We start from the raw sequence: 26,992 nt of genomic DNA, 5'->3' as shown, positions 1-26,992 counted from the left end.
AGGTAGATGGTGAAATTTGACTTTGGTGGAGAAGATGGCTAACAGAAGAGCTACAGAAGGACAAGGTGTACAAGGGTGAAGTGTGTGGGTGATAAAATGGCAGGTGAAATTCAGTATAGATAAATGGAGGGTAATGCACAGAAAAAGCATCTTTACTTATGCAGTGATGGGCTCTGAGCTGATCATGGTCACTGAGGATTGCAATTCTGAGACTATAGTAGAGAACTAAAACCGTCAGCCCAGTGTGTAGTGTCATGAGCAAGAAAACAAATCAATTGCCTCAATTTGAATTGTATCATTCTGCACACTTAAAATGTGGCATCATTCTGCATGTAGTGCAAACATCATCTTGAAAACTATGTGCAAGTCTGGTTGTGGTTTGGTTTTTGGTTTGGTTTGGTTTTATTTTTAATGCAAAGCTTTAGGAAACACATAAGAAATTACAGTTACCATACAATGACTGATAATGGCCCACTTGATGTGAGAGGGCTTAGGTTGTGGGGTTTTTTTTGGTTGGTTGGTTGGGTTAGTTTTTAAATACTGTGGCACCCTGAGGGAAACGTGGGGTAGCTTTCGTCTTTCAGCTTGTCCCAGATATTGTGTCTCCTCATAAAATTTTAAGTAAATACAAGCTCCATTATCATAAGCTCTCCATGTCTTGTTTTGTTCAGAAATATGGAATTTAAAACTCCTTGTCCTGTGCTCCTGCAAAATAAAATTATGGAGAAAGATTGTGCAGTACTTACTGAAGTCTTACTTTTCAACTTCCCTTAAGGAAGAAGAGTCAGACAATGAAGAAGATTTTATTGACCTCAGTGTTCTAAAGGCACAAACGTACAGATCGGTAAGTTGTTACCCATCAGTCCTCTCTTGAGAGATTTTTACATCTGTAGCAGCAATTTATTTCTGTTGGATTTAAGTCTGAAAATCCTTGTATAGTCTAAACTTGAAAAAAACATTCCAACTGAAATGAATCAGCTTATTTTAAAAGAAAAATATGCAGCTAGTTTCTAAACTGCTATCACTGGAAGGTTGCTGGACACATTTGCAAGAAATTTTTGCAGAGGCTTTTAGGGAAACATGGTATTAGTTTCTTGAATATATTTTGATATTCCCCTGCCCATTTCTGGAAGGTATTATAATTTCTTATTCTATAAATGTAATTATTTTCAATTTTAAATATGATGAGAAGATATTTATTTTAATTCCTAATATTTATGAATTCAAAGAAAGCCATTAATCTGTTACATCTGTAGTCTAGATCATTCTTAGATATAAGTATTGTTCTGAATATGAACACTGTAAGCCATTGTAACATGATTTCTAACAGTTCTCACTGTGCGTAACGATGATGTTTTGTATATAAACTTTGTGATTTTTACACAGGACATGAATGACACTGCAAAGCAAGAAGAGATTTTACAGTCCACGACAGATGCAGCAGAGTGGAATCTGGAAGTGGAACGTGTGCTTCCACAGCTGAAAGTTACAGTCAGGACTGACAATAAGGTATGCAAGAATGGATTTGCATATGTACACATAGTGATTAAAGTGTTGTTTACTTTCCATTTACAATTTTTTTCTTTTGTCATGCCAAGAATTGTGAATAATGAGCTCTCCAGTGCTATCTTGTCTGAACCTTTGTCACTTTGACCCTAGAAGCAATAATTTTCAGGTTTTTTTCCCAACATTATATAAGAATAATTTTTTCTGCTACTTACAGGGCACCTTATTTCTATAGATTTATTGCCATATATTTATTCAGTGGAAACTTCTTAAATAGTTAAACATTTCCAATGTATTCACACTTCTGAAAAATTATACCCTCAGTTTACCAGGTATTAAAACATCTTCCTGGAAGAGAGCTGATAAACTTCTTATCTTTCAACTGTTCCATTTGTCAACCACATGAAAGGTTGATTGTATGGAATTCATCTTGCTGAACTTTGCATGATAATAAAGTAGGTCTGTACCTCTGATCTAGTCATCATGGGCTCTCCTTATGTTTAGCAAAAAGGAGTACTTTTTCAACCGATTTTACTTACCTATCCAGGTTATTACCTCAAGATGAAGTTCATAATTTCTTAGAAATGTGTATTTCTCTCCATAATCTATTTCAAAGAGTCTAGAACGAGCAGCTTAGAAGTAGACTTCTATCTTTGGCAAGTCCAAACCTAGGACCTATTCCTGGCATTGCCATAAGCATTCTTTCTAGGAGCTTGTATAGCATACACAGATCAGTGCAGTATTGAAATTGCTCATTTGTAGTGACCCGGCTAGTTGGGGTGTTGGAGCGATCTGCAGCAGTGATACGGAATTCAATGAAAGATAATTATCTTGCCAAAAATAGGCTAAGCTCTCAACTGTCTGCTAAATTGCTTGCCTGTCTTACACTATACTGCATTCTTCTATGTGAAGAATTGCCTGGTTTGAGCCACCTTTCTGTGATCCTCGGCAAGCCCATCTGTTACAGAGAACACGATGCTTGATTCTCACAGTAAGAAGTTAAAGGTTAATAAAGACATACATGGAAAATTAAAACCACTGTAGGAACTGAAGTTTACTAGCTTACAGTTTAATGCACCATCTCTTGGCTTTAAGGAATATGTCAAAATGAACATAAAAGAGGATTCTTCTTTTTCCAGCTTCTGTGCTTTCATACTTTCAGAAATAACGGGAGAGAAGTGTTTGGCCTTCTTTCATTCTACAAGAAAAGCATCATATTCTGTTTCCCAAGCTGTACATGCAAACATAGTACCAGGAGCAGGTTAATAGTTTAATCAATGGCATTAGAAACTAGAACTTATTCGTAAAGTCCTGGGCAGGGGTGGGAGGTTGGGGCGAGGGCGGGGGGGGGGGGGGGGGTGGTGTCGTTGTTTTTATTTAAACTCCAAAGTTTGGCAAATTGTGAACAACTGTCACCAGACCAACAAAAGATCTTGAGTCTGCTGCAAACTTAAAACCCAACATAAGCACATTTTCTCTACTAGCCTTCATTTCATTCCAGAAGAGAATAGTGGGCAGCAGCACAGTTGTAGACAGCGGGTGAACTTCATGGGCTGAACGGCTGTTGGAGATGCTCCACTGTGCTGTTCTGACATAGTGCGACAGAAGCACCGGTCCTTTGGTAGTTATGTGCATGTCCTAAGCAGGGGGATGGCCTCACTTCAAATCAGTGGAACTGCCTGTGATTGAAGAATGGCACATGTTTAAGTGTGCAGCTGTTTTAAGCCAGGATTGGTTTTGTACCTGTACAGTATAAGTGGCTGTATCCTGGGAATCGGGATTTCCTCTTGCTCCGGTGCTGCAGCCCAGCCCCGTGTGCCTGGGGACCCGTGGGTCTCCATCCCAGCCTGAAGGATGCAGCTGCTGCTTCTTTCCTGTTTGCAGATTCAACCAGTAGCAAAGTTAAGCATGTATCACACAGACACACAAAGGACCCTGACGTGGCCAGCTACACAAACTGCCATAAGCAAGGCCCTGTCTTCAACAGCACTTGTAGGACTCCCATAAAATATAAGTATAGACAGCCAGGCTCCCTTCCTCCTCTTCGGCTAATTAAGATTGAAGTTCAGTAGTGAAAGCGCACACCCCCTTCTCTAGATTCACAAGCACATGCACCTCATGGATCCCTCAACTATTGGCATGGTCCTTCTGTCTGTCTGATCCCCCTGCCTGGATCCTAGGCCCTCTTAACTGTTTCAGTGCTCTTCTACTGGCTGGTTAGTCCAGCTTGATGCTTGCCAGCAAACAGATGCACACACTCATGCACTTGTCTTAAGGGCAGTCTATATTTGTGGGTCCCCCTGAATACTAGCATATACCCAGGCCTGGGTCTAGGGCCTACTACTTGACGGCTAGTTCAGTTTTAAGTCTGCCATTGAATTTTACACGTGCACAGCAGGTTTAGGGAAGATGCAAACACTTGCCTGTCCCCACCGCAGCAGATGGCACCAGCAACATGGGCTTGTGACCTGCAGTCCTGCTCCAGCTGCTGGCACTGAGCCCCTCACTTGCTTTACTCATACCAGTCCTTCCCCGTAGCTGGATTTTGAGACACATGCCAGTCCTGCCGTGGTGGCTGAGACCCTCACCTGCTCCTGTGGCTGGCACTGAGACCCCCACTCTCTCCGGCTGCAGACACCACAGGCCTGGGACATGTGCAGTTGTGGTTTGATTCCAGTTGCTGGCCCCATATCCCCTCTCACTAGCAGCGGGCACTTAGTCCTTGCAGCACTCATATACACGTGGGACAGAGAGTGAGATTGGACAGAAAGATAATTAAAAAAGAATTTAATAAGAAGGTAGGACAGACTGCAGTGATCAGGCCCAGGGCTTAGTCAGACAGGTGGACTGACTGGCAACAGTTTACACATGACCAGCAGCCCCTCTTATACCCCTCTCTGCTCCCCACTTTTCTCCTCCCCAGTCCTCCCCCTGCACGTTGCTTCATCAGTTTGCATAGTTGCACCAACCCTCCTCCCAAATATCCAGAACCCCCAAGCTTGCATTCTTACCAGTTGCAAGGGCCAGGTTCACCTTCTTTGAAGTGATGCTTGCAGTTTCTTGATAGCCCATCAGTTAGTGTGACTGATGAGCTTTGTTTCTTGTCTCCCTTTGTGTTTGTCTGACAGGTCTGTGTCTTCATAGGTTTTGTTTTTTCCTCTCCCCTTTTTCCTTTCCATCCCATTTTGACAAGGTCCTCAATCAGTTAATTGTACTGATACAAACATTCTCACAGTCCACATGCCCTTATCCATTAGTGTAACTGGCCAGGTTTGTTTCTTGTTACTGCTTCCATTGTTGTTTGTCAGTCAGTTTTGTGCCTCTCTATGTTTTGCTTAGCATCCTTTTTGACAAGGTCCCTGATCAGATAATCTTGCTGAAGCAAACACTGTCACCTTCCACGTATCCTTACAGTGCCTATTTTACAAGTAAGTCTCCTAAGGTTTGATTTCAAGTGATAAAGATTTTTTAACATCACTCTTTTTTTAACACCTAGACCAGTACAGTGCCAAAAGCTTAAAAATCTTAAAAATATTTTTTAGCATGTTCAGAAACACAATACTGAAATAGCAGTAATTCTGCAGTGCTGCTACTCTGCTTCATTTTGAACTCAGTCTGTCTGCAGCTGTGCTTTGGTCTGGGAGATGGAAAAAGTTTGAATTGATAAGGAAAAATTTGTGATAAAGCTTGGGAACTGGAATTGATTTCTAAGTAAAAGAAGCCTCCTATCAAGTTAAAACAGCACCTTTTCTCATCCCTCATCCCTGAGTCCATGTATATTTCCTATGACCTAGAAGCTGCAAATAATTTTCCCCCTTCTAATTTTCTCCCACTATCAAAAATAAGCTTAAGTATTTCTGCCTCTTTCATTTCTTTCCATTCTTCTCCTGATAACAGTAAGGGACTGAGTAGAAAGAGAAGATCTGATAGTCTGGAACTGGTAGGTGTTGGGCATTTGAAGCACTCATTTTGTCTAACAATAAGCTGAGCTAGCGCAGCTATAATCAATATTTTCAGTATTTGTGCCCAGAGTGGTTTCTAGCAGAAATAGTTCTATGAAGATCAAACAGACTAAAAAGCATAGCTACTATGGTATCAGTGAGGATGTCAGTGCGTGTTTATGGATCCGAGTGTCACATGTGACATATAGGAGATTTATAAATTGTGTCACATTAAGCAAGTGCCTCTGGATATGAACATGTCAGTGGCAGAATGATACACAGTAATAGTATAAAAGAGAACTGACCCTGCCTTGCATACCAGCCTTTGTTTAGTAACCAGAGAAAGTTAAAAGTTGTACTTACTTCTGTTTTACTTTGTGGCATCTTTTTTAGGATTGGAGGATTCATGTAGATCAAATGCATCAGCATAAGGATGGAATTGAATCTTCTTTGAAAGAAACTAGGGTATGTCTTGTATGCACAGAATATTTCACTGATCTGTCAGCATTTTTATTTTTTATTTGATATACGTTAAGAACTAAATTGATTATTTTTTTTCATTTTATTTTGTGCTAATGCTGTAAAACTAAAAAGGGAAACGTATGATAATGATGATTAGGGACAGTGGGACTGGCAAAATATCTTGTGGTAAAGAGTTGTATATGTGAGGATTAACAGGAATATTAGGGTTCATTAACATATGCATTACCCTAAGTACATCCTGACTACAGAGGGCAAAATAGAATAATACAATAATACAATCTGAAAATAAGTGCTGATAAAAAAACCAAAATACTGTCAAATCCTGTTGTTAGAGTAACTTACTGACATTGACATTTGTAATTAATTGAAGGGGGAAAGTGATGGAAGCAGTAAAGCTTGAAATGCGTGTTTTGGAGGTGGGCAAACCAGAACACATTAGGAGCAATTTTTTCTTACAGCATTTCTGTACTATTTTTCTCTCTCATTTGTAGGCTTCAATATCGTTTCTTAATTACAGCACTATTTTAATACTCTTTGCATACTATCTGTATACTGTCAACTCACAGAATATGATTTTCTAGGGTTACCTTGACAAACTCCATAATGAAATCAGCAGAACATTGGAAAAGATAAATAGCAGGGAAAAGTACATCAACAATCAGTTGGAGCACTTGGTTCAAGAGTACCGTTCAGCACAAGCCTTGCTGAGTGAGGTAAGCACTGATCTTTTGTTGTTGCCTTCTCTAGTATTAACTTGCTATTAAGTGAGGGTGAAGGCAAAGAAGACACGGAGGAGTTATCTGTGAATTCTGCTGTTGGATATAAAGCAGGGGAAATGCTGATTGGCTGTCAAATTATATAGTTTTTAAGCTAAACTAGCAGTTTTTATTCAACTCATCTACAAGGGAAAGTAAATGGGTTTTGCCTGAATATTATGTAAATCTGTTGCCAATCTTGAGCAGCTAGTAAATTGCTAGTTCTGCTTTCCATGTGAAGTTCACACATCTGTGACGACTGGAAAAAACTACAGTCTCAGTCCAGCACTCATATCCTATATTGATTACTCATGCTAATGTGCACAAAGCCCTCCAATTACTTCTTTGCTTCATTTAGTTTTATGCCAGTAGAGTGCTGTTTGAGAAGCTTTTTGATCCCCTAGTTAGGAGGCCTGTATAAGCTGCCATTTGGCTAGCCCTCCTATTTGTGGGCATAACATTAAAATAAGGCTAACAGGATTTGATGTCTGTGTTTTCTGTTTACCTTACTGTTAAACTTTTAAGAAACTTCAAGATAGTAATTTACTGTTGATGAAGAAGTATTCTGGGTTTCAGGATTCAATTCTGTCTGCATTCTGGCAAATATTCTTTATGTTTATTTCCTCATGTAAATGGTTAGAAAACAAACTTCTTATTGTGTATGTATTAGGGCTATTACAATTTTTAAAACCGCTTTAAATTTTTGAATGATAGTCTTTAGAGGGGCTAATGTTTCAAGCCTGTCCTCATATGTGTAGCACTGTAAACATCATTGGGACTTTGTAGGAGAGTTTCTGGAATTGGGACTTGTGAGAGCAAGTTTTGGTGTTCTCTCTGAGCTATCTGCATACATCTCTTCAGCTTTGCCTTTACAGCAAAAAACATGTTTCTTTCCAGGCTAAAGAGAAGTACCAAGAGGGAAGTGGAGGAGTAACTGAAAGGATTAGAGTGCTTTCTGAGGTACAACACATCTTCACGTAAAACAATCTTCAGAGAGTTGGCATTTAGTGTTTGCGGTTTTATGAACCCCGTTCTTTCTGATTTGTTCTTGTGTTAATCTGTTTGTTTAGTGGAGGTGATCTAGTCCAGTCCCTAAATTTTAAACCCAGGCTGCCATTGATTTTTAACTTGTGAATTTGAGCAAACTATTGTGAGCTCTTAATTTCCCCAGTTTATAAAAGACGGTAAATGTTCTGTATTTTGTAACCTGTGTCCTAGAATTATTGAGGATTAATCAAATCATGTCCATAAATTCTTTGGAAGAAGAAAAGCTTAACTCTTATTTTTAGTTAAAATTAACAATTTGAAATTTTCATCTTCCAAGCACTTAAAAGCAGTATTTTACTAAATATTAACTTTTCCATACCAGTCAAATTATCTTAATACCTAAAACTGTTTTTCTTCTGTTTTTTTTCTTTTAAATCTGTGCTCTGACAAATTTAAAGAAAAATACCCAGACTCCTAACTGCCTCAGCATGTTGACTGTTTCATGGCATTTCATTTAGAATTACTGCCTGATTTCCAAATATTTCAACCCTTTGTCAATTCAGAAATTATTTTTTTAATGTCTCTGTTGTTTCAGTTTGAAAAACCCACTTTACTTAATAGACAATAAAGTGTCTGAAACAGTTACATAAAATAGATCACACCATAAGAACATGCTGGAAATTGTAAAACAATTTTGAGATGTTTTAGAATAGAACAGTTCAGTTGGAAGGGACCTACAACGATCATCTAGTCCAACTGCAATAGATAATACAGCAGTTTAACGAGAGTTTTCTAGCAAAGATTTCTGGGTGTATGGATTCTGGCAAATTAGAGCTTCCTTCTACTTCACTCTCAAGTAAATAAGTTTGAAAAAGAGAGTGCTTTACGATGACTTCAGATTTATAATGTGTTTGTGCTTTGGAAGTTATTGACTGATTAGTAACGATGAACATCGTACTAGCTGGCAGCCTTCAAACTATGTAGATGCAGTGATGCATATCTGAGATAAACTAGACACATCAGATATTACTACTGATCTGCTTTCAAGCATGCAATCAAATCTCAGCCCACTTGGCGATACTAGTACCATTGTAGGTACGCAATAACAATGCAGCAATTTTTCTTCTTTGTTACTGAAAAGGCTTATTGAAGCCTTAATGAAGGGCCATTTTTATATTATAGACAAAAATACTGAATTATTGCCTAGGCTGTACCTTAGAATCATACATTTGCTTTCTCTTCATTGTCTACAAAGGCAAACTGGTTGATAGATAGTGCTGAAATGCACTTTTATTCTTCATACACATGTTTTACATACCCACCAGTGCCAGCAGGCTTGACTGCTGCACCTTCTTTTGCTGCAGTGCTGTTTCTCAGGTTTCCACCATCACCTGCTGAAGTCCTGACGCTTCCAGAAGGGCAGCTGGCATGGTCATTTGGTGAATCTTGGTCTGCGGGGACATTGGTTCCTATCTTCCATCCAGCATCACACTGCAACACTTACACTGTTGTTTTTATTGTTTTGGGATGCACAGATTCTCAGTAACACCATGCTGTCTGGCCAACTTGTTGTTCTTTTTCCTGTAATTTTTACATTAATTTATTTACAGTTAAATTTTTCTTAATGTTTGAAAAAAATTGTTCCTCTGTATGCAACAACTAAGATTAGTTCATTTTTTTTAACTAATGGAGTTATTCAGCAGAGAATTTTTTTTGTTTTCTTTTTTTAACTTGACATTCATCTCGTTTAATTAAGAAAAAAATATCTATTTTAAGATTACAGAAGTATTAGAGAGAGTAAAGCAGGAAACGGAAGAGAAAGGAAGCAGTATGACCGATGGTGGTAAGTATGTTTTTGCCTCAAACCAAACACCTGTTTCCTCAGTCACAGGTACATAACTTGTACTTTATTGAAGAAAAATAAAACAAGACCAGAATGAGTGACTAGTCTAAAATATCAGTATTAAAATTTTAAAAGGTGTCTTAAGAAAATCAGGAGTCTAAACATCTTTGAAAAGGTTATGTGAGTCTGCAGAAGGTAGAGATTCCAGAATTTCCCCCTTTGGTAAATTATTTATAAAAATCTAAAAGAAGAAGGGGGGGGGGGGTGTCTCTGCTTTAAAGTTATCAACTCACTGGAAGAAATTCATACATTACAAGTTCAAGCCCTTTTACTCTGAAATAGTTACTGGCAGTAGCTGTTAGATTCCCTGACTGAGGCTGGCTGGAGTCAGTAAGAAAATCTATTTTGGTGTTTTGATGTTTGCACTTTTTTAATATTTAAAACTGCATACCTATTTGAATTAGTTTGTCTCAGACTCGGAATTTGGTGGTTTGAGATTTTTCCTGATAAATGCATTCTGTTGCAAATGTATAAGGAGTATGAATGGAGAAATAAATTGATGCATGTTACAGGAGGGCTAAATATGCAAGCTGTATCCATATTTAACTGTATCCATTACAGCTAATTTACTTAACTAGTTGTAAGCGTTACTGTTTAAGGAAATTTTGTGCACCCTTGCTTCACTGTGAAGGAGCTACTCACCTGCCTCGCAACACCTTTCCTGTATTATGGCATGGCCAAGGGTCAGGATAACATCTAGACCCCAGAATTGTAAGGGGCAATATAATGCAGCAGCAGCATCCCTAGGGTGATATTAGTGGGAAGCGAGGGATTAGAAACAAAGTATGGAGCACAAAACATTTTAATAGCTGTTCACGGGTAAGATGACATCCTGCTGAAGGTGTCTTGTGTTCTCTACCAAACCCCAAGTCAGCTATCGGGATGAGGCTTTCAGCTGAGCAAACACATCATTGACAAACCTATCTTAATGTTGATGCACATCTTTATGCAGATCTTAGATGTCAAGAAGACAGCAAAATTGTCATTGCCTATTTCTATCTTTAAAGTCTCTTGCTTATTAAAAATGATGTATCAGTACAATCAAGTCTTTAGAGTAGAACGCCCTTTTGTTCATTCAACTCTTCAATTTTAAGGAGTGAATTATAGGAAATAATGCTTTTGTGTTAAGTAGCTGACAGTTGTACTGTTACCTTTTTTTTTTTTTTTTTTTTTTTTAACAGCTCCTCTAGTGAAGATTAAACAAGCCTTAACAAAACTGAAGCAAGAAACCATTCAGATGGACATACAAATTGGTGTAATGGAACACACATTACTCCAGTCAAAGCTGAAAGAGAAATCCAATATGACTAGAGATATGCATGCAACAATGATTCCAGAAGCCACAGTAGGTACCTATTAAAATTGTTTGGAGCTGACTTGGTTTGCCCAAAATACAGTTTTCTACAATTTGCTTTTTTGTTTGTTTTGAGGTTTCCTTTTTGTTGGGAGAGTGTGGAGTTCTGTTTTTCTTTTTTGTTTTTTTTCACAAGATGCTTGTCATGCATTTCTAAGAAGTAACATGCACACTTGGGACTCAACATGGAGCTATGTTTAGTTTTGTGCTGTAAAGATTTACTGCAGATCCCTTCCAAATATACTAATAAATTCTTATTAATGAACATGTCTCTACTTCATTGGAGAACGTTATGTAGTGTGAAAGTCTACAGAATGATACTGACAGTGTGTAATCCTGATATTCTACAGTGCTGAAAGAAAAAATTGCTTGCAAAGGACTTGAAAGGAATTTAAAATGTCTATTATTGCCATTTACATAGATTTAGTATAAAGTATTTAATTGATGGTAGTGAAATAATAAAGTATTACCCTTTCTAAAAGGCTGGGTCAAAATTGGTATCAGCTGCAAGTAAAAGTAAATTGTTGCTTTGAATTGAAGTTTATGAACTAAGCAACAAACTAATGTTTCAATAATATTGGCATGCTCCTAGAGCAGCCATACACAAATTTGTGAATGGACAATCACCTTATTCCTCACTTTGGTTTTTTTGTTTTGTTTTGTTTTGAGTGGTCCTCTAGATAGACTGGTATGGATGTTTTTTGTAATTATTTTTTCATTGCCTCTAACAGAAGCAATGATAACAAGATCTATATAAGACCAAAGAATGTAGAAAGTACAGTTTGGAAATTACTGTTGGCTTTCTAATTTTTTTGCATGTGTCATCACTGTTTCAGAGTCACTTTATATTAGCATTGGGTCAATGCTGCTTTCATTTATAGTATGTAATAGAGCTCTGTGGACATAATTTGGATTATTCTTGTTTTCTGTTCTTGTGTCAGAACACCTAATTTTGATCTCTATTAAGGAAAAATGTTGCCAAATCTAGTTGTGTAATACAGAATGAGAAGAAAAATGTAGGAGGAAAGGGTTGGAAATGTAATGGCAATGGGGAGCTCCCTTTGTCTTGGTAAATGTGTAGGTAGGGAGTGATTCTACATGTTATTGGTAATGAAGGAGCGTGGAACAAAGAAATAACCTTATTAAAGTATTAGTACATCCTTTTGGTTACCATTGTTCTTAAGCTATGGACAATATTGGTACGATTCCAGTGATATTAAAATCCTCCCCTAACTTCTGTAGGCAATTCCATTCATCTTACAATTAATTTCTCTCACTTAAAGGTGAGCAGTATTTTGCAGAATCAGTGGATCAGTTCTGTGTCTGAAAGTCAAGACGCTTGACACAGTCAGTACCATGAGCCAGTTTCTTAACTTTGTTGTGGTTCAGTATTTCATTTGCCAAAAAGAAAAAGCCCTAAACCCATCAGATTTTAATAAATGAAAAGCTATATGTAAATGTCAACTGTAATAATTTACCTGTGCAAGCAACTGCTGAAAATCTCTGTGAATCACCCTGGAAATTGGTTTCCAACTTCTTTTGCTGCCTACCTATATCCTCCCACATTCAGCTTAAATTAGAAAAGTTATTATTCATGTTCCCTTTGTTAGGTGGTGTTGCTACTGCATATTTACTTTAAAAGTGAGTTTACTTCAGCTTAAGATAAAGCAATCCCCTTCTGCATTGCCTGCAAAGCAGCTCACTGACGCTTTTGGATTGCAAATGTTGTGCTGTATAAATGCTGTTTATGTAAATACTTTCGCCCCAAAACTCCTCCTTCATGCTAATATAACAAACACAATTAATCAAAGACATTCCCTTATGAATTGAGCCTCTTATTCTATTAGAAGTGAATCTGTTGAGACAAGCATGGACAAAAACCCTCTAATGTTGTAGAAAAATCTCCGGAAGAAAAGCTAGCCTCCTTTATGCGAAAGTAATTCTAAAATAGTGTGCTAATTATACGCAATTAATCTACATTATTTTTCACGGTGCTGTCTGAAACTGCATTAATCTAAGCAGGACACTTCTGTTGTTGTCTCAAGAGTGATACGTGGCCCTTAATTGTCATCTGGCAAAGAATGGCATTTGCCCATTTAGACAAGTAAAACCACTTGACCCTGCTTTGAAAGCAGTCTTACTGATCCAGCAAGTGGCCACACCACCTTCCTTAAAAGCATGTGGAGAGCAATGAGGTCTGTCACAAGCAGCCTGAAAGGCTGTTCTAAAAAAGCAATTATCTGTGTAATTATTCCACTGCTGGATCAATGCAGGAAGCAGAAGCCACATTAAAATTAAATCACTTGATTCACATTATTTCATACATTGCTCATTATCTAGCAATGTCAGAACTGACAACCAACAAAACGAAGGTGTCCCTAAGTTAGTAGGATGCATGTGAAGCTGTGCTGTGCTATAAAACAGTCTCTCTTCTGAAGAATATTTGGGCAGAAGGACTTATTCCTAAGAGTTAACTTTTATATACAGCTCTCCTCTTCCAAGGTCTCTTAACATTTTCAGTCCTCTGAAATACATCAGTTTGGAGGCACGGTGTCACTGTTATATGTCATCTAGAAGCCAAATAGAAGCTAGCTGTAGACAGATCCAGAAGTAGCGCAGAAGGACAAACAAGGAGTTTCATTTGCTGAATCTGGTTAGAGAAGCCATGGGTTTTGTCCTTGCCATGAGGACTGCAATAGTTCAGTCTCACATGTGGCCCCAGGGAAAGCTGAGACTTGGCTCTTGGAAACGTGTGGCTGAGGAAGGCTCATCAGTAGCCAGCTCACTCTCCTGCATGTACTCCCCAAAGCTCCAGAAAAGGAACACTAGCAACTTATTACTTCTTAGGGTTTCTGCAGCTCTGAAATCCCTCTGAACCTCGTCATATGACTCAATGTGTTATTTCCCTGGCTATCTTATCTCTAGGCTAGGATGTAAAGGATGCATGTGCCCTGGTAGGAACTGGAAGTTGCCTTAGTGCTTGGTACCTCGGTGCCCTATTAGAGGTGCTGTTTACAGGCCATTTAGGATGTTTGAGAGTGATGTTACATGCATTACCATCTTGAATAAATACAATATTCCAATCCCCATTCTCTTCTAATGTCAGCAGACACCATGATTTGCTGAATATTATGTGCTGTGCTGGTAAAAAGTGCAAAGTAAGGGCTGGATTTTTACCTCTTAATCCAATTCTTGCATAGAGACCCTTCTGTGGAGCTAGTGACTTAATATTGAAATTGCAAGAGTTCAATAGTGACTTTCAATCATACACCAAAAAGTCAGTATTTCGGTAATGATGCAAGTTAATCATTTGAACTTGCATCGGTGAGTGCTGTGCAGGAAGGTGAACCAGAAGTTCACATGAGTTTGAGAAACCACCAACTGTTACAAACAACTCCCAGATCCGGTCAAAATATTCTCACCCTTTTCTGCTGATGGCATTAAAGGCCTTCCCCTCATCCCCTACCCAAAAAAGAGGAACTTCAGGGGAAATTCTTTCTTGAAAAGGAAAACAAATGCCCACCTACTATTATGAAACTATGACATACAAAAAAAATCACTGTATTGCTAATTGTAAGTTACAGTAAGAGCAATTAAGTCATCTCTGCAAGACCTATAAAAAAGACTAGGCATAAATGAAGAGCCTGTATGTGAACATTTCCAGCTTCTGAGCTCTTTGAATTTTGCATCCAAATTTTGCAGCCTGGGCTTCTCTCCAAGTTTGACAAATGTTAATTAAAAAAAGAAGAAATTAGTGTGATGCTGTTTCTTTTCACGCTGGCTCTCAGCCAGCTCCCCGAACGTCAGTGCTGCAGTGTGCCTCCACAAGGCAGCTGCACGTGCATGCGCACACGCAGCGCGCGTACTCCTGTCTGTCATTTGGCCGAAACCAGCAGTGGCCTTCGGCAGCATAACAACATGTCTGTGAATAACCCGTCCCAGTTTCAGCAGCGTCACTGCTTTGCCACTTTCTCGTTGATGTATTAATGTTTTAGGAAATGGTTGGATCTTCTGACAAAGGCTTGAAATAGAACTCGGGAAAAGCCTGGCCTGTGACATCAGTTTACATTGAGTAAACAGAGGATATGAGCACCACCTTTTCTACATAGGTAGGGAGTTTCCACAGGAGGCTCTGAGATTGCAAAAGTTATTTTCATCTGCCATTTCCTCCTCTCGATGTATTTCTCCCTTCAGCAAACACCATTGCCGGGGCTTTCTCAGGTCTTAGCTAATACTTAACCTATTGCTCCAGGGCTTGGTGTTGCTGGAAATGTCTGTCTTTCAGCCTCCTAGTAACAGCCCTACCATTTTGCAATTATTCCCAGGCAACACTGGTATGAGCAGGGTTGAGAGCTTTTTACTAAGAGTAAATAACAATTTGAATAATGCTAGTCTTTCACTTACTGGCTAGTTTCACTCTGTTCTTTTTCATTCCTGGTCTTAAGTAATTAAGAGTGGTTGTATCTCAGCACTCCATCCCAGAAGTGGCTGAGACATGCTAGCCACTCATACGTCTTAGCTACCTGTGGTAAAAATCAACAAAGATGAATATTTTAACATCAGAAGTACAGAATAATTCTTTCTAATAATATTCCTCTTGATGACTCACTAATTGCAATTGTTCATTCAAAACACTTTCCTGTTTCTGTGGCTTTCAAAGGATGCCAGTACTTTAAATGACATCTTAGTGTTATTCAGTAGTAACATGAAGAATTAAACTGTGGATTGTAGGCAACCCCTGGACCAAAAGTTTCCCATCTCTCCTCTAGTTTTAGGGCTGAAGTTTCTCACTGTATCTTGGGAGGGGGCTCTTGTAAGGTTTTCAAGAGTTCCCTCTATCCTTCTCTCAGCATTCCTGGTCCATGAGCACATTACCTCCTTTCAAAGAATCCATTTGGGAAAGAATACAAGCCAGTAGTCAGACCAAGGGAGACAGGCTGTTTGTGAAATTTTGCTGGAACGCAGTGCCAAAAAATGGTGCAGAAGGTTTCAAGAGGTTTGACAGCATCTGTTGATCATTGTTTCCTTTGTTATAGGAAGTGCTCAAGTTCCCAGTATGATGGCAGGAGGGATTTCTGCCGAGTTTGACAAATGCTATCAAACAACAGTAAAAACAATGAAAACTCTGTGATCTTAAGGATGTCATTCACCAATTTTGTACTAATCTGTCTAGCAGCCATTTCATTACAGCCTTCTGTAGCGTGCCCATATTATGAGCTCAAGTAAAACATACTTGGAGTTTTTCACCATCTTCAGCTGTATCACACTAGCAATAAAGAATAAAAAAATATTGTTCTGAGAAGACTTTGCTCCTGGGGCAGAAAGGTATGCTCTAGGTGTGGCAGGTTTGGAGAGGTTTTTTGCTATAAGTACTCCAGTACTCTGATATTTCTGTTAGAACAAGAATGTACTTAATACTGTGTTTGGGTTTGTGAGATCTCTATTGAAAAACAGAGCTGCAGGTAACTGAGTTAGAGAAGATAAACAATTGAAAGTCAGATTTTCTCTTAGCTGTGAACAGGATTGATATACAGGTAACATTCAAACAGATAGAATGAAAAAGCTTCCTTTAAAAAGCTCTTCCATGTTATCTTTGCTTAAATACAGAAAACGTGCCTTTACTTAGTTATATTCCCTTCATTGCTTCTAGTTAATCCTCATCGCTCTCAGGTGCACAGCATACTCTTCTGTGATGATGTTTCCCTCCAAATACTTGAAAGTTTGACAACATGATCTGAATATAACTGATGCGGTCAGTCTGAGCTTCTGCTCACCTGGGTGGAAACTACCTGGTGTGTCTCTGTAGAGTACCACATGTAAGCAGCCACTGCCGGGAGGCCTGCTGACAACGATTCAGTGTGGGTGTCAAGAGGAGATCAGAAGCAGGAAGCTGGCCTCACCTATCCTGTCATAGAAACCATAGCTTCTCTACAGAGTATTTAAGAAAACCTGTAGGAGACCGTAGAAGGCCGGGCAGACTGAGTTTGCTATTACAGCTACATACAGAAGGAAGGTGAACACCATGGTGCTTGTCACCCGTCTGCTAAAAGCAGCTAATCAAAACTCAGTGTCTCACTGATTGCTCTAATCAGGGGGAGGAGAAAGTGGTGATGAAGCCAGGTGGTAACTCCTGTGCCCAGAATGAATCAAACAAAAAGCAGAAAATAAAATACACAAGCTGCTTACAAATTCAAGTCTTCTTCTGGTAGACTTGATCTCTTGGCTTGTTCCTGGGGTCAGGCTAAATGTTCTTCTGAGTCAGGATTAGCTTTCCTACCTCACCTGTTTTTTTCCAGATATTCACCACCTCTCTCTTCATATGCTGCAACTGGTATGCCTAAATCCTCAGAATGGATCTGCTTATCTCTTTGTCTGGGGGAGAGACATCTTTGTGTTGCAGCTTTCAAAACCCCTTATATTTCAACCACCTGCAAAGAAGCTTCCTTCTTACCTGCACCTTGAAAAGCTGTATTGATACTCAGAGTTTCAAAGCAGCTTAACTTGAACTTTATCAATGTAAGGTTTGGCTAGGAGGAGGGAACCTTTCATATGTGGGGAAAAAAAAAAAAGTTCTGTCCAGGGGTGGAAGAAGAGGAGAAATGCGAGAAGATACGGCCACAGGATGTAGCCTTTAGAAAGCTATAATATTCCCTGTAGGATGCAGATTTTTATCCTGTGGCCACATATTGTGGGGTATCTGAACACCCCAATTTGCCATTCCTGATTTTAGCAGAGTGACCGCAACATAAAGCTTCAAGAATATAGCAATGAACAGGACCCATAGTATACAGAAAGATCTTTCACTGCACAACAGTAAACTAAGTCTGCATCTGAGAAGAAACACGGCATTTATTTTTTAGTTACTCAGAATACAAAATACCAGTTTATCAGTGAGGGACCTTCTGACAAGCAGAAGATAGAGCTTTGCTGTGATGCAGAAAATGCAACAGCAGTGAAGGGCTATGAAGTCTTTTGATGACACTCCGGTTTATATTTCATCCCAGAGAATGGTGATACCTCCTTTTCACTGTCTTAAGTGTGCTAGCTCCATTATACAGATCCTGATCTTTAAACCATGCCTTGGCAAATGTATCCTTTGTGGCACTTCTGTGATCGATTATGCTTTACTCAGGGCCATGATTGTTTACAACACGCCACAGTCTTCCACTGAGTGAAAACACATTTATTACAGACAATGGTGCCAGTGCTGATCTGTTCTTATTGGCCATTTGAAAACAAAAGCCAGACAAAAAGGCGTCTGTTCTCAGCGGCTGGTCAGGTTAGTACTGGAAGTCACTTCTTGGTGCTTTTCACCCTGTGTTGGAATACAGCTGCCGGCGCTCAGGGTCCCCTTTCATTCAGGACCACCTCCCTAGAAGTACCATGGTGGACTCTGTTTGGGGCTAATTCTAGCACTGACCTCGCCTTTCACAAGCTGTGCAGGCAAGTTTTCACACTGAGTCATTAGAGCCCTACAAATGGTTTATACAGTTAAAACAGCCAAGACTGTCAAAATGAGTCATATTTTTCAAGTGACAATTGCTATTTTGAGTGACTGTTTTGCATTATGCTTACCAGGACACCCAGGAACCAATGCTGTTCAAGCTTTCCTGGTGATCTCCATTCCCACCACATGACCAGCTAGGGCAGTTATATCGCTCATATTGCTGAGCCGGACCTTGCTCTTCCCCAGAAATCATATTCCTGGGTGTACATGTCACCCTGTCAGGAGGAAGCGACCATGGCATTCTATGAAAAGTTGCTTCAGGCAAAGAAGGGCACTGCTCTCAGTGGCCAGCCCGAATCACAGACCACATACTCAGTGCCTCTGCCTTGGAGAGAGCTGAAAACGGAACCAAGACCCTGTGGGCATCTGCAACTACCTGCATGCGGAGTGAAGAAAGGCAGTGTTAAGGAGATGGTAGTTGTGATCGCTCCCATGGAGGACGGACTTGGGAGGACAAAAGCTGGTGAACATGAGGAAACAATTGGACATGCCTATGTAGAGAAACAATCCCGGAAAGGAAACAGGAAGGCTGCAGCATGGGAAAAGTCATCAGTAGCTGGATGAGGCTGTTTCTGTGACGTAAAGGGGCAGAAGGCAGCTGCAATTGCAGAAGAAGGCAGCAAGGAAGCAAAAGCACTGGAGCAAGTATATTTGCTGTGAGAGTGAACAGCAAGAGAAAAGCGCAGTTGACAGGAAAAAGGAGCAGCTCGCTTAAAGGAAGGAGAAAGAGGCATGGAGGGTGGGGAGAATAGACTAGTACGAAATTGGAGTTCACTACAGCCTTAACAGAAGCTAACGTAAGTCACAGTACATTCTGCCCAGCATACACTCACACACAAACACCTCAAACAAACAAACAAACAAATCTTATGTTTACCAGGACTACCTTTGGTGTCCAAAAGCCACAAGGAGAAATCAAAGGAATTAAGGAGACGTGAAAAAACAGGGGGAAGTCAAAAGGTTAGGTGAGGACAGAGGCTAAGTGACTTCAGAAACAGATACATGACCAAAGGAAATTGTAAACGGAAGGAGAAGAGGAGGAGGAGGAGGAAGGCAGAGCCCAGTCTGCTGAATATGCTGGAATAATGCTGGTTTTCACATAGACCTCCTTTGTTAGCAGCTCTTCCAGTTTTGGTCTCTGAATAGCTGGAGCTGTTCCAGCTGTTACACAGGGAGATCTGCGGTAGCCACAGAGAAACAGTTAAGCACAGCGTAAACTGCTGCAAGAGCATAGCAAGACCCTGCTTGTAACAGCTACAAGTCAATAAAATTGTCATTGTTTCACTACTACCTTGAGGGGAAAGGGTAAAAAAATTCTTCCAGTAACCGCTTCCAGGGCACTATGTTTTCCCTCTTGCTTTTTTTTTTTTCCCTCCCTCTTTAGAGATGAACTGCATTTATCTGCTGTTATTCGGTAGATAAACAGGATTTCATTCTTGAATGTTGTACATCCAGTATACTTTTTTCAAGCAATAGGGAAATTTCAAACAAAACTAAAGCAGTTTTACAGTTTTTTTCAGTTCACTGGTGGTAATTCCATTGGAGTTCCTGTTGAACACTTACTTCTTTTTCCTGTTTGCAAGTTCAAATTTGGTGTCAAAGGGCAGAACCCACAATTTCACCTCAGGCAGGTTTAAAGGCAGTTATATTTAAATAAAATTTAGTTGGAAAAACATCCACTGGAGACATGCTCCTTGAGGACAGCCATAAGCTGAATTTAAACTTGCCACATATAACTCAGCAAATAACTTCTTCCTTGTTTCTTCTTTGTCCCTACTCCAAACCAAACACTTGTTATGACAAGCTGGTTGAAAATACTCTGGTGTAACCAAATTCAGGTGGAAAAATGCCCACATGACGAGACCAAAACACTTTACTTGAAACAAGCCAGTTGCAGAGTTCAAGCTAGGGTTCAGCTGGAGTGCTGCCTGCGTCCCTGGCATCCTGCCCCAGAGCCACAGACAAACCATATGTCTCCGTGCCCTGGGCCAGTCTGCCTAAGACTCCTGGCTCCACAGAGATCCACCAAGCTGGAGAAGGCAATGCCTCGTGGACTGCCTACACTGGCTCTGAAAGCCTCGGAAGCCCCAGCTTGAACAGCCGCTCAGCTGTACAGGTAAGTGTTGGCATGAAGCCTGTCTGGAGATGCAGCACTCTGCCAGCAGTCACAATAGGAAAAACCAAACATGCAGCCCTGGGACTTCAGCTTTACCGCTAGCTTAAACCGATCTAACAAGAAGCTGCTGTGGGTAGGTTCAGTTGCCCGTTTCGTTTCCTGATCTGCACCTTTCTGCCACTTCTCCTGCACGAGTTGCCAACGTACAGCAGCGTGATGAGTTGGAACAGCTCACAGATCAGCCTGAAAACTAACCCTGTAGGAGCCCCCTCTGCCTGCCCATCCCACAGCAGTCGGCTCAGCAGCCCCTTGGAAAGACACAGAGTAGGAAACAGAGGAAAGGAAGGCACGGGTGAGTTTTTTGTTGGCAATCCCCAGTTAAACCAGCTTCAGCTGGTGGTCCAGCTGCAGCCTACAAGGCCAGAGTCTATGATTCCCCATTAGCTATTAATGGCTCCTACCAGGACTGAAGAGTTTCACCCAACAGGCAGGCCAACAGTACATAATAACTAAAACCAAAATACTCTGCTAATTATTCCAGTACTTAGTGTTTCTTACATTTGAATTTGATCTTGAGAAGTCATGTCAGACAAACAATTAAATGATCCCACCTCCACCCCACAAAAGCTTTTAATTTCAAGAGAGAATAGATTCCTTGCCCCCTGCCCCCCCTCCAGACTCTCTTGAATATAATTTTGAAAAAGACCTTCATGGCTAAGTTAAACATTGGGCAAGAGAATGGCAGAATGCCGGCCACTTTATCTCATAATATTATAATAATAAAGATGTTGTATAATATTATTACCCTTTTATACTCATTTTGGCCTTTTCCCTGTTGTCTTGGAACATCTCCTTTGTCATTCATTGATTTTATTCTTAATAATAGCAGTACCCTGAAACACAGGCTAGACTGAGGCTCGTGCACACAACCATACAAGAAGATAGAGCAATCACATTCACCCACGGTGCTTTTCAGTGTAATATCTGTTGTCTTGAGTGGAAGTTTCACCTCCTCTCTCTCTCTCTCTCCATTGTGGGCTCTAAAATATGCAGAAACCAGGAGCTCAGGGAGTCTGAGCTAAAAAAGACTGGAGGCTGAGGAAGCAAGAACGTAAGAACTGCGTCTGCCCTTTTCCCCAGGCATCCACATCTGGGCACTGTCATTACACGACATGGGGCTAAATTGCTCTTAGGGCAGATCCAGCACAGCCAGTTTCGTATGTTATACAGCACCTGAATTTGGCTCTGGAAAGTGGTAAGAATTAACACCTGCATCTCATGGAATTTTTGCCATCAGCTGAAGCTTTGTGATTAGCAAATTACACACCATCACAAATCATATCGAGCATTCACTGGGGAAACATTCCTCAATCCATTCCGTTTCCCTGTTCAAGCAGCTTTATGCACTATTCGTAATGCTGTATAGAAATGGCATACATGACATTGCATGCACATAAAAATTCTCTAAAAAAATTAAACACTTGCTAATCTTGTGGGGACATTGTGCTAAAAGTGGTGTATCCATGAAAAGAAAACCAAATTCCACCTCATGCAAGCTTATCAAGAAAACATACACAATATGCAACCATTTCACAGCTGCCAAGAGAGATCAGTCTAATTTCTTTTTTTAGCTAGAAGGGGAAATCTAACCAGGCAAAGCTGTTGGGAGCCAAGAAGACTATTAAAAAAAAAAAAGTAGAAACCATCCACAATTTCATCCAAAGGCAGAAGAGTTTGTCAGTGAAATGCATGCACTGGACCAAGTGAAATAGTGGTGACATTAATGTGGCTGCACATGAGGCATGTCAATTAATGAATTTGTTTGTGGCCTATTTGTAATTCTGGGAACTACTGCTACAGAAAACATTTTGTGCAGTTCTGTTTCTGGTATTCCTCTGTCCTTTTCTCTCCCATCCTCCCCCCTCTCTGTCCCCTCTCGGCCCTCACCCATACAACAACTGGTTGCATGTTAACAGTATTTCTCTTTGTGCCTATGCAAATACCATTAGATCCAAGCATATCCCACGGAATTTGAGGCTATCTGTTCGCATGTACTGGGTAGTCAACAACTTCCACAGGACAACCATTCTCCTCACCCAGCTTTTGTTTTCTTAAAAATATCTCAGGAATGGTCTGAATTGCTTAAATGTTTTAAATTAGTACCAAAAGAAGTCCCCCCACTCACCTCCCCAACTGCCCCTAACCCCCGTGCCATTAGAAACCCATTCAGCCCAAAGGGAGGCCAGATGTTAAAATCATTTGGAAAAAAATGAGTATTTGGACGGTGGCAGGGTGGCTGGATTATCCAGCCCCGCTGGAGAATGAGAGCCGTCGGTTCCCTGTATGTAGCAGCTAAACCAAGACGGAGGGAGGACAGGGGCTGCACAGTCCTTGCCCGGGCTCCGCTGGGAAGCGGCGTGGAGAGGGCGCAGGGCCCTCCCGGGGATGGCATGCGAGCTGCCACACAAAAGGTGGCTCCAGGAGACTTCGTGCCTCAGAGATACACCTAGGAATCAAAACTTCTCTGCTCTCTGGGAGAGGGCAATTAATGGCTTACTCCATATTCCTGGAGCGATTCATGTCCAGCTTCGGATCCCAGTGCAAGTTGCCCTTATAGACGCCACGGGGATACGCGTACAGTTTTCTGTGTCTGCGGTGCAGTCACTCTTCGGGCCTGCATGGCTTCCAGCCACTTAATTAACCTCTTGGGAGCTCAGTCACTGCCTCTGAACGAGGTGATGTATCCCTAGCTAGGTACTCCTCAGATGAAAGAAGTGATATTATCCTAATTACCACAGTACCATCCTGCTGCAAATGGACTGCTTGTGCTTGGTTACCTACCACAGATTTAATCCGTGAGTGTAACACTCTTCTCTCCGTGTTTTCACAGCCCGGCTTTTCAGAGGAAGGCCCTTTGTTCCCAACTAGGATGATAAATGGGTTTAGCTTTATTTTCTCAGAGGGAAGCTTAAGTGATTGTGCTGTCTGTCATCTGTCTACGCCGATAAGTTTTTAACTGCCACAGCAAATTATAATTATTTCCAAAGAAAAAAATCGCTAGAGGCAGACAGCTCCATGATAATGATATTTCTATGGATTTTGTGAAAGACAGCAGCAGACTGGGTTGGGGCTAGGGAGGAGGAGGAGGGAGAGGACAGAGCGCAAGACCACGCTGAGAGCGTGCCATGTCAAGGAAATCTGGGGGGCCTCAGCTGATCCTCCGCCCGTCCTGGCCGAAGGCAGCCAGCCAGTCAGTCCGCAGGCACCGGAGCGTCTCTCCGAACGGCTCACGAGACCCACCGCCCCTGGGTATTATTTCACAGGGGACGTCACTGCGGCCGCAGCTGCCGCGGTGCAGAGGGGGAGCAGGCACAGACCTTCTGTGGGCCGGCTGTGATGGAGGGAAAAGATCTTGTTTTGATGCAGGCACTGGCACTATTTTGCCCTGGGCCTGTACTTGCAGGTTGCAAAACCTGGGTGGTGGATGGGCTGGGCTGGTGGGTGCCTCCAGGGAGGACGGATTGGCTAAGTGCAAGGCATGGTTAGAATATGCTCCATGCTGTAACTAACTGAACGTAATAGTGCATTGCTAACAAATACTTGTAACGTGGGGGACAATGTGTTCTCTGTGCTCAGAGACCTGCCAATGCACTAAGGAAAGCTGCTAAGGCCAGGTTTGTAAATGCATTTAGGTGACTCAGCCAAGATATTTGAAGATAGGTAGAGCCTAATTCTCTCTGACACCAAAAGGGGTTCTGACTTACACTGCATGGGAAGTCATGTCTTTAAACAGCTTTAAAGCTATGAACTGTTCCTCTTAAATATTTTAGAAGAATTGACCCTCTCTCTGAGCGCATCTTGACTGAAATGAGAGGTTTCTGGAACTGCCCTTGAGAACCGAGTAGAAAATTACAGGTTTTGCTTAACTGAACTATTCCCTGGAATGATACATACTGTTTCACCATTAGAGAACTTTCCTGGAAGGGGCAAAATGCCTAGGGTGAAAGCAGATCACCATCTTCACCACCTAAATACCGTAACATATAATTTCTTTAAGCTTGTTGATAATGTGCTCCAGTTCTCCAGGAGTCTCATTTAAGCGGAGGGCAGCTGCAGATAACACCCAAGAAAGTTGCTCTATCTAGCTATCTCAGACAGTGGCCCGTAGCGGGTGTTCGGTAACCTCAAGTGCAAATCTTCTCTCGCTGAGTTCAGGAGCCCTTGGGGCAGGAGAGTGTTTCACAGGCTGGGTTTTCAGTGGCCGCTAAGTCACTGAAGGGATAAGTTGCGTGATGAATCCCAGCAGCTACAGCGGCAGGTGAATAGAGAATGCAAACTAAAAATGGAAATGCAAAACAATCCATTCAGATACACAACAGGAGTAGAAAGAGAGTAAGTGAGGAAGGGGAGGGAGGAGCGTGAAAGAAGCGGTATATTTCCCTAAAATAGTTAGTTTTGAAATGGAGGAAAAATGACTGCATTTTAACCCTTATCAAACAACTGTGAAAGGTTATCACTTTCTCACAGCGTTGCTTTATTTTTGACTAGGTCTCCAGGAGCTATTACTCAAAGTTAATTCAGGTTTTGGTCTTTGGGAACGTTTTTAATATGCTAGTGCTTAGAAGTCCATTAATATTTACAGATGTCACTTGAATCCCATTTTTACCCTCTTGCCCAGGCAGGAACTCTCTTAAGAAGAAAATATTGTTGCTATAGTAAGTTCAGGGTTGAGCCTGTTCTAAAAATGTAATATTCTATAGAACTGTGATGTATAGTTTTGGTAGCCTGCCTATGTCCCTGAGACAGGTCTGAGAGTTAGATCTTAGGTCTGGAGAAATGGATATGGAGTCTATTCTCAGCTCTGCCACTGGCTAATTATGCAACCTTAGTCAGTTCATTTAACCTCAGCATGCCTTGGTTTCCAGATCAAAAAAGAAAGGAGTAACAGGCTCCTTTGTGAATGTTTTGCGGTGTTTGAGGGAGAACAAGGTATTACCCATCATGTTGCTGCTGCACTGTGACATCGGGTATGGATGGTTTCTGCGAGTGTTGTGTTATGTACGTCGAGTGAGTCCAGGAACACAGATGGAGGTCTGGCCACTGCATTTCTTGCTGAGGGAGACAGCTCTCACAGTCATTTTGACAAATCACAGCTACAGACACCCTTTGCTTTAGGGACACAGGCTTTTATGTCACTCTTAAGCATTTTTCTGCCAGCCACAGCAGTCGCTGCCTCCTGCACGTTGGCTCGTGTATATGATTCATGCCTGTCACACCTTCACTTGCTGACCCCAGATAGTGATCAATGGCACCCCAAAGAGCAGTAAACCAGTATAAAATGGCAGATCAGTGCCTAGTAGTCGTTATAAAACAGTTGCCTAATTTAAAGACTGAAAGTGTGCCTTGGAAGTCATAAATGAGGGACTCGTGCACAGTTTTCAAAATATATGACCTATTGCTTTTGGAGCACTTGGACCCAACATGCAAGTCAGAGATGGGTCTGTGCTTTTCACAGCTTCTGAGATGTGTTTCTGGGCAAGCTTCTAGAGCATGCACGCGCTGGGTGGAGAGACACGCAGTACCGCAGGGCAAAAAGAGAGGAAAATGGTCACAGCGATGTTAGGAAAAGTGGTTAAAAGCATGCAGCTCTTCTATTACAGCAGGGTTTGCTTTGTGTACCTGGCTCAGAAAGGAAAGTGGAACTGCCTAACCTTTCTCTCAGTAGGCATCAGAAGCATCAGAACTGCCTTGTGCTGCACAATCCTGCTTCCTGACACTGTTAGCAAGCCGAGGCATTGCAGACCTTTCTCGGCGGCAGAAGGCAGGGCATTACAAGACGAAGTATTGCAGATGCACACCTAGGTGGATGGCACAGCTACCTCAAAAAAAATCAGGGAAACAGCACGCACAGAGTTATCTTCCGTGGATTTGTGAAAGCTGGTTCAGTAGTATAGGAGGCAGCACCTGACACGAAGCAACGCTCTCTCTCACGCAAGACTCCTGGCTGTGTGAAATTCCCCATGTGCGCTGTTTTGCTTTTAGGCTAGCGTGGGTGTGTTACGTGCTACCTTGGCAACAGTGACAAATGCCTGCTGCAGCTGTAGCCTTCTCCTCTTTGCAGCAGGAGAGCATCCCTAGTTTTCTTACAGACAACACGCTGTGCAGCTCCCCACAGAGCTGACCCTGTCCCCCAACGCCTGCCTGCGGCTCTCAATGCACTGGCACTCAGTCTGAGCACAGATGCATGAGCTACAACTGAAGCAGACATGTCTTCCCTACTACCCTCCGCTCCAGCCCGTTTCTTCTGGCCTCCAGAGAACATCATCTGAGTCAGTCTGGCAGGAGCAGGATCAGCTGCTTCATGCCAGCCCCATCCATCGTTTCTGGAGTCAGATGGCTCCCACTGCTCAAGGCTTTTTACTAAACTTGAATGCCGGAGG

The 26,992-nt window shown here is 41.4% G+C and overlaps 1 protein-coding gene across 4 annotated transcripts in view; it reads left to right on the top strand.

The window, feature by feature from the left end:
- IFT57 (intraflagellar transport 57) overlaps nucleotides 1-24,340 on the top strand; it is a 31,827-nt gene extending 7,487 nt beyond the window's left edge. Inside the window, exons 5-13 of one of the 4 annotated variants that reach the window (XR_005932816.1) lie at nucleotides 776-844; nucleotides 1,387-1,509; nucleotides 5,841-5,912; nucleotides 6,512-6,643; nucleotides 7,583-7,645; nucleotides 9,449-9,515; nucleotides 10,757-10,920; nucleotides 18,508-19,233; nucleotides 20,241-24,340. Coding sequence is in view for 3 of the 4 variants with exons in the window: in XM_030020481.2 (XP_029876341.2) it covers nucleotides 776-844; nucleotides 1,387-1,509; nucleotides 5,841-5,912; nucleotides 6,512-6,643; nucleotides 7,583-7,645; nucleotides 9,449-9,515; nucleotides 10,757-10,920; nucleotides 18,508-18,546 (729 nt within the window). In the remaining variant the exon portion in view is untranslated. Of the gene's footprint in view, nucleotides 1-775; nucleotides 845-1,386; nucleotides 1,510-5,840; nucleotides 5,913-6,511; nucleotides 6,644-7,582; nucleotides 7,646-9,448; nucleotides 9,516-10,756; nucleotides 10,921-15,965; nucleotides 16,181-18,507; nucleotides 20,208-20,240 lie in introns of those variants that run through there. The other 3 variants (XM_041124854.1, XM_030020481.2, XM_041124855.1) reach the window with 3 other exon arrangements.
- The last annotated feature ends 2,652 nt before the right edge of the window (nucleotides 24,341-26,992 follow it).

Source organism: Aquila chrysaetos, chromosome 7 (assembly GCF_900496995.4).
Source record: "Aquila chrysaetos chrysaetos chromosome 7, bAquChr1.4, whole genome shotgun sequence".
Lineage (NCBI taxonomy): Eukaryota > Metazoa > Chordata > Aves > Accipitriformes > Accipitridae > Aquila > Aquila chrysaetos.
Note: the sequence above shows the minus strand (reverse complement) of the source record. Positions and strands in the feature narration are given on the sequence as shown.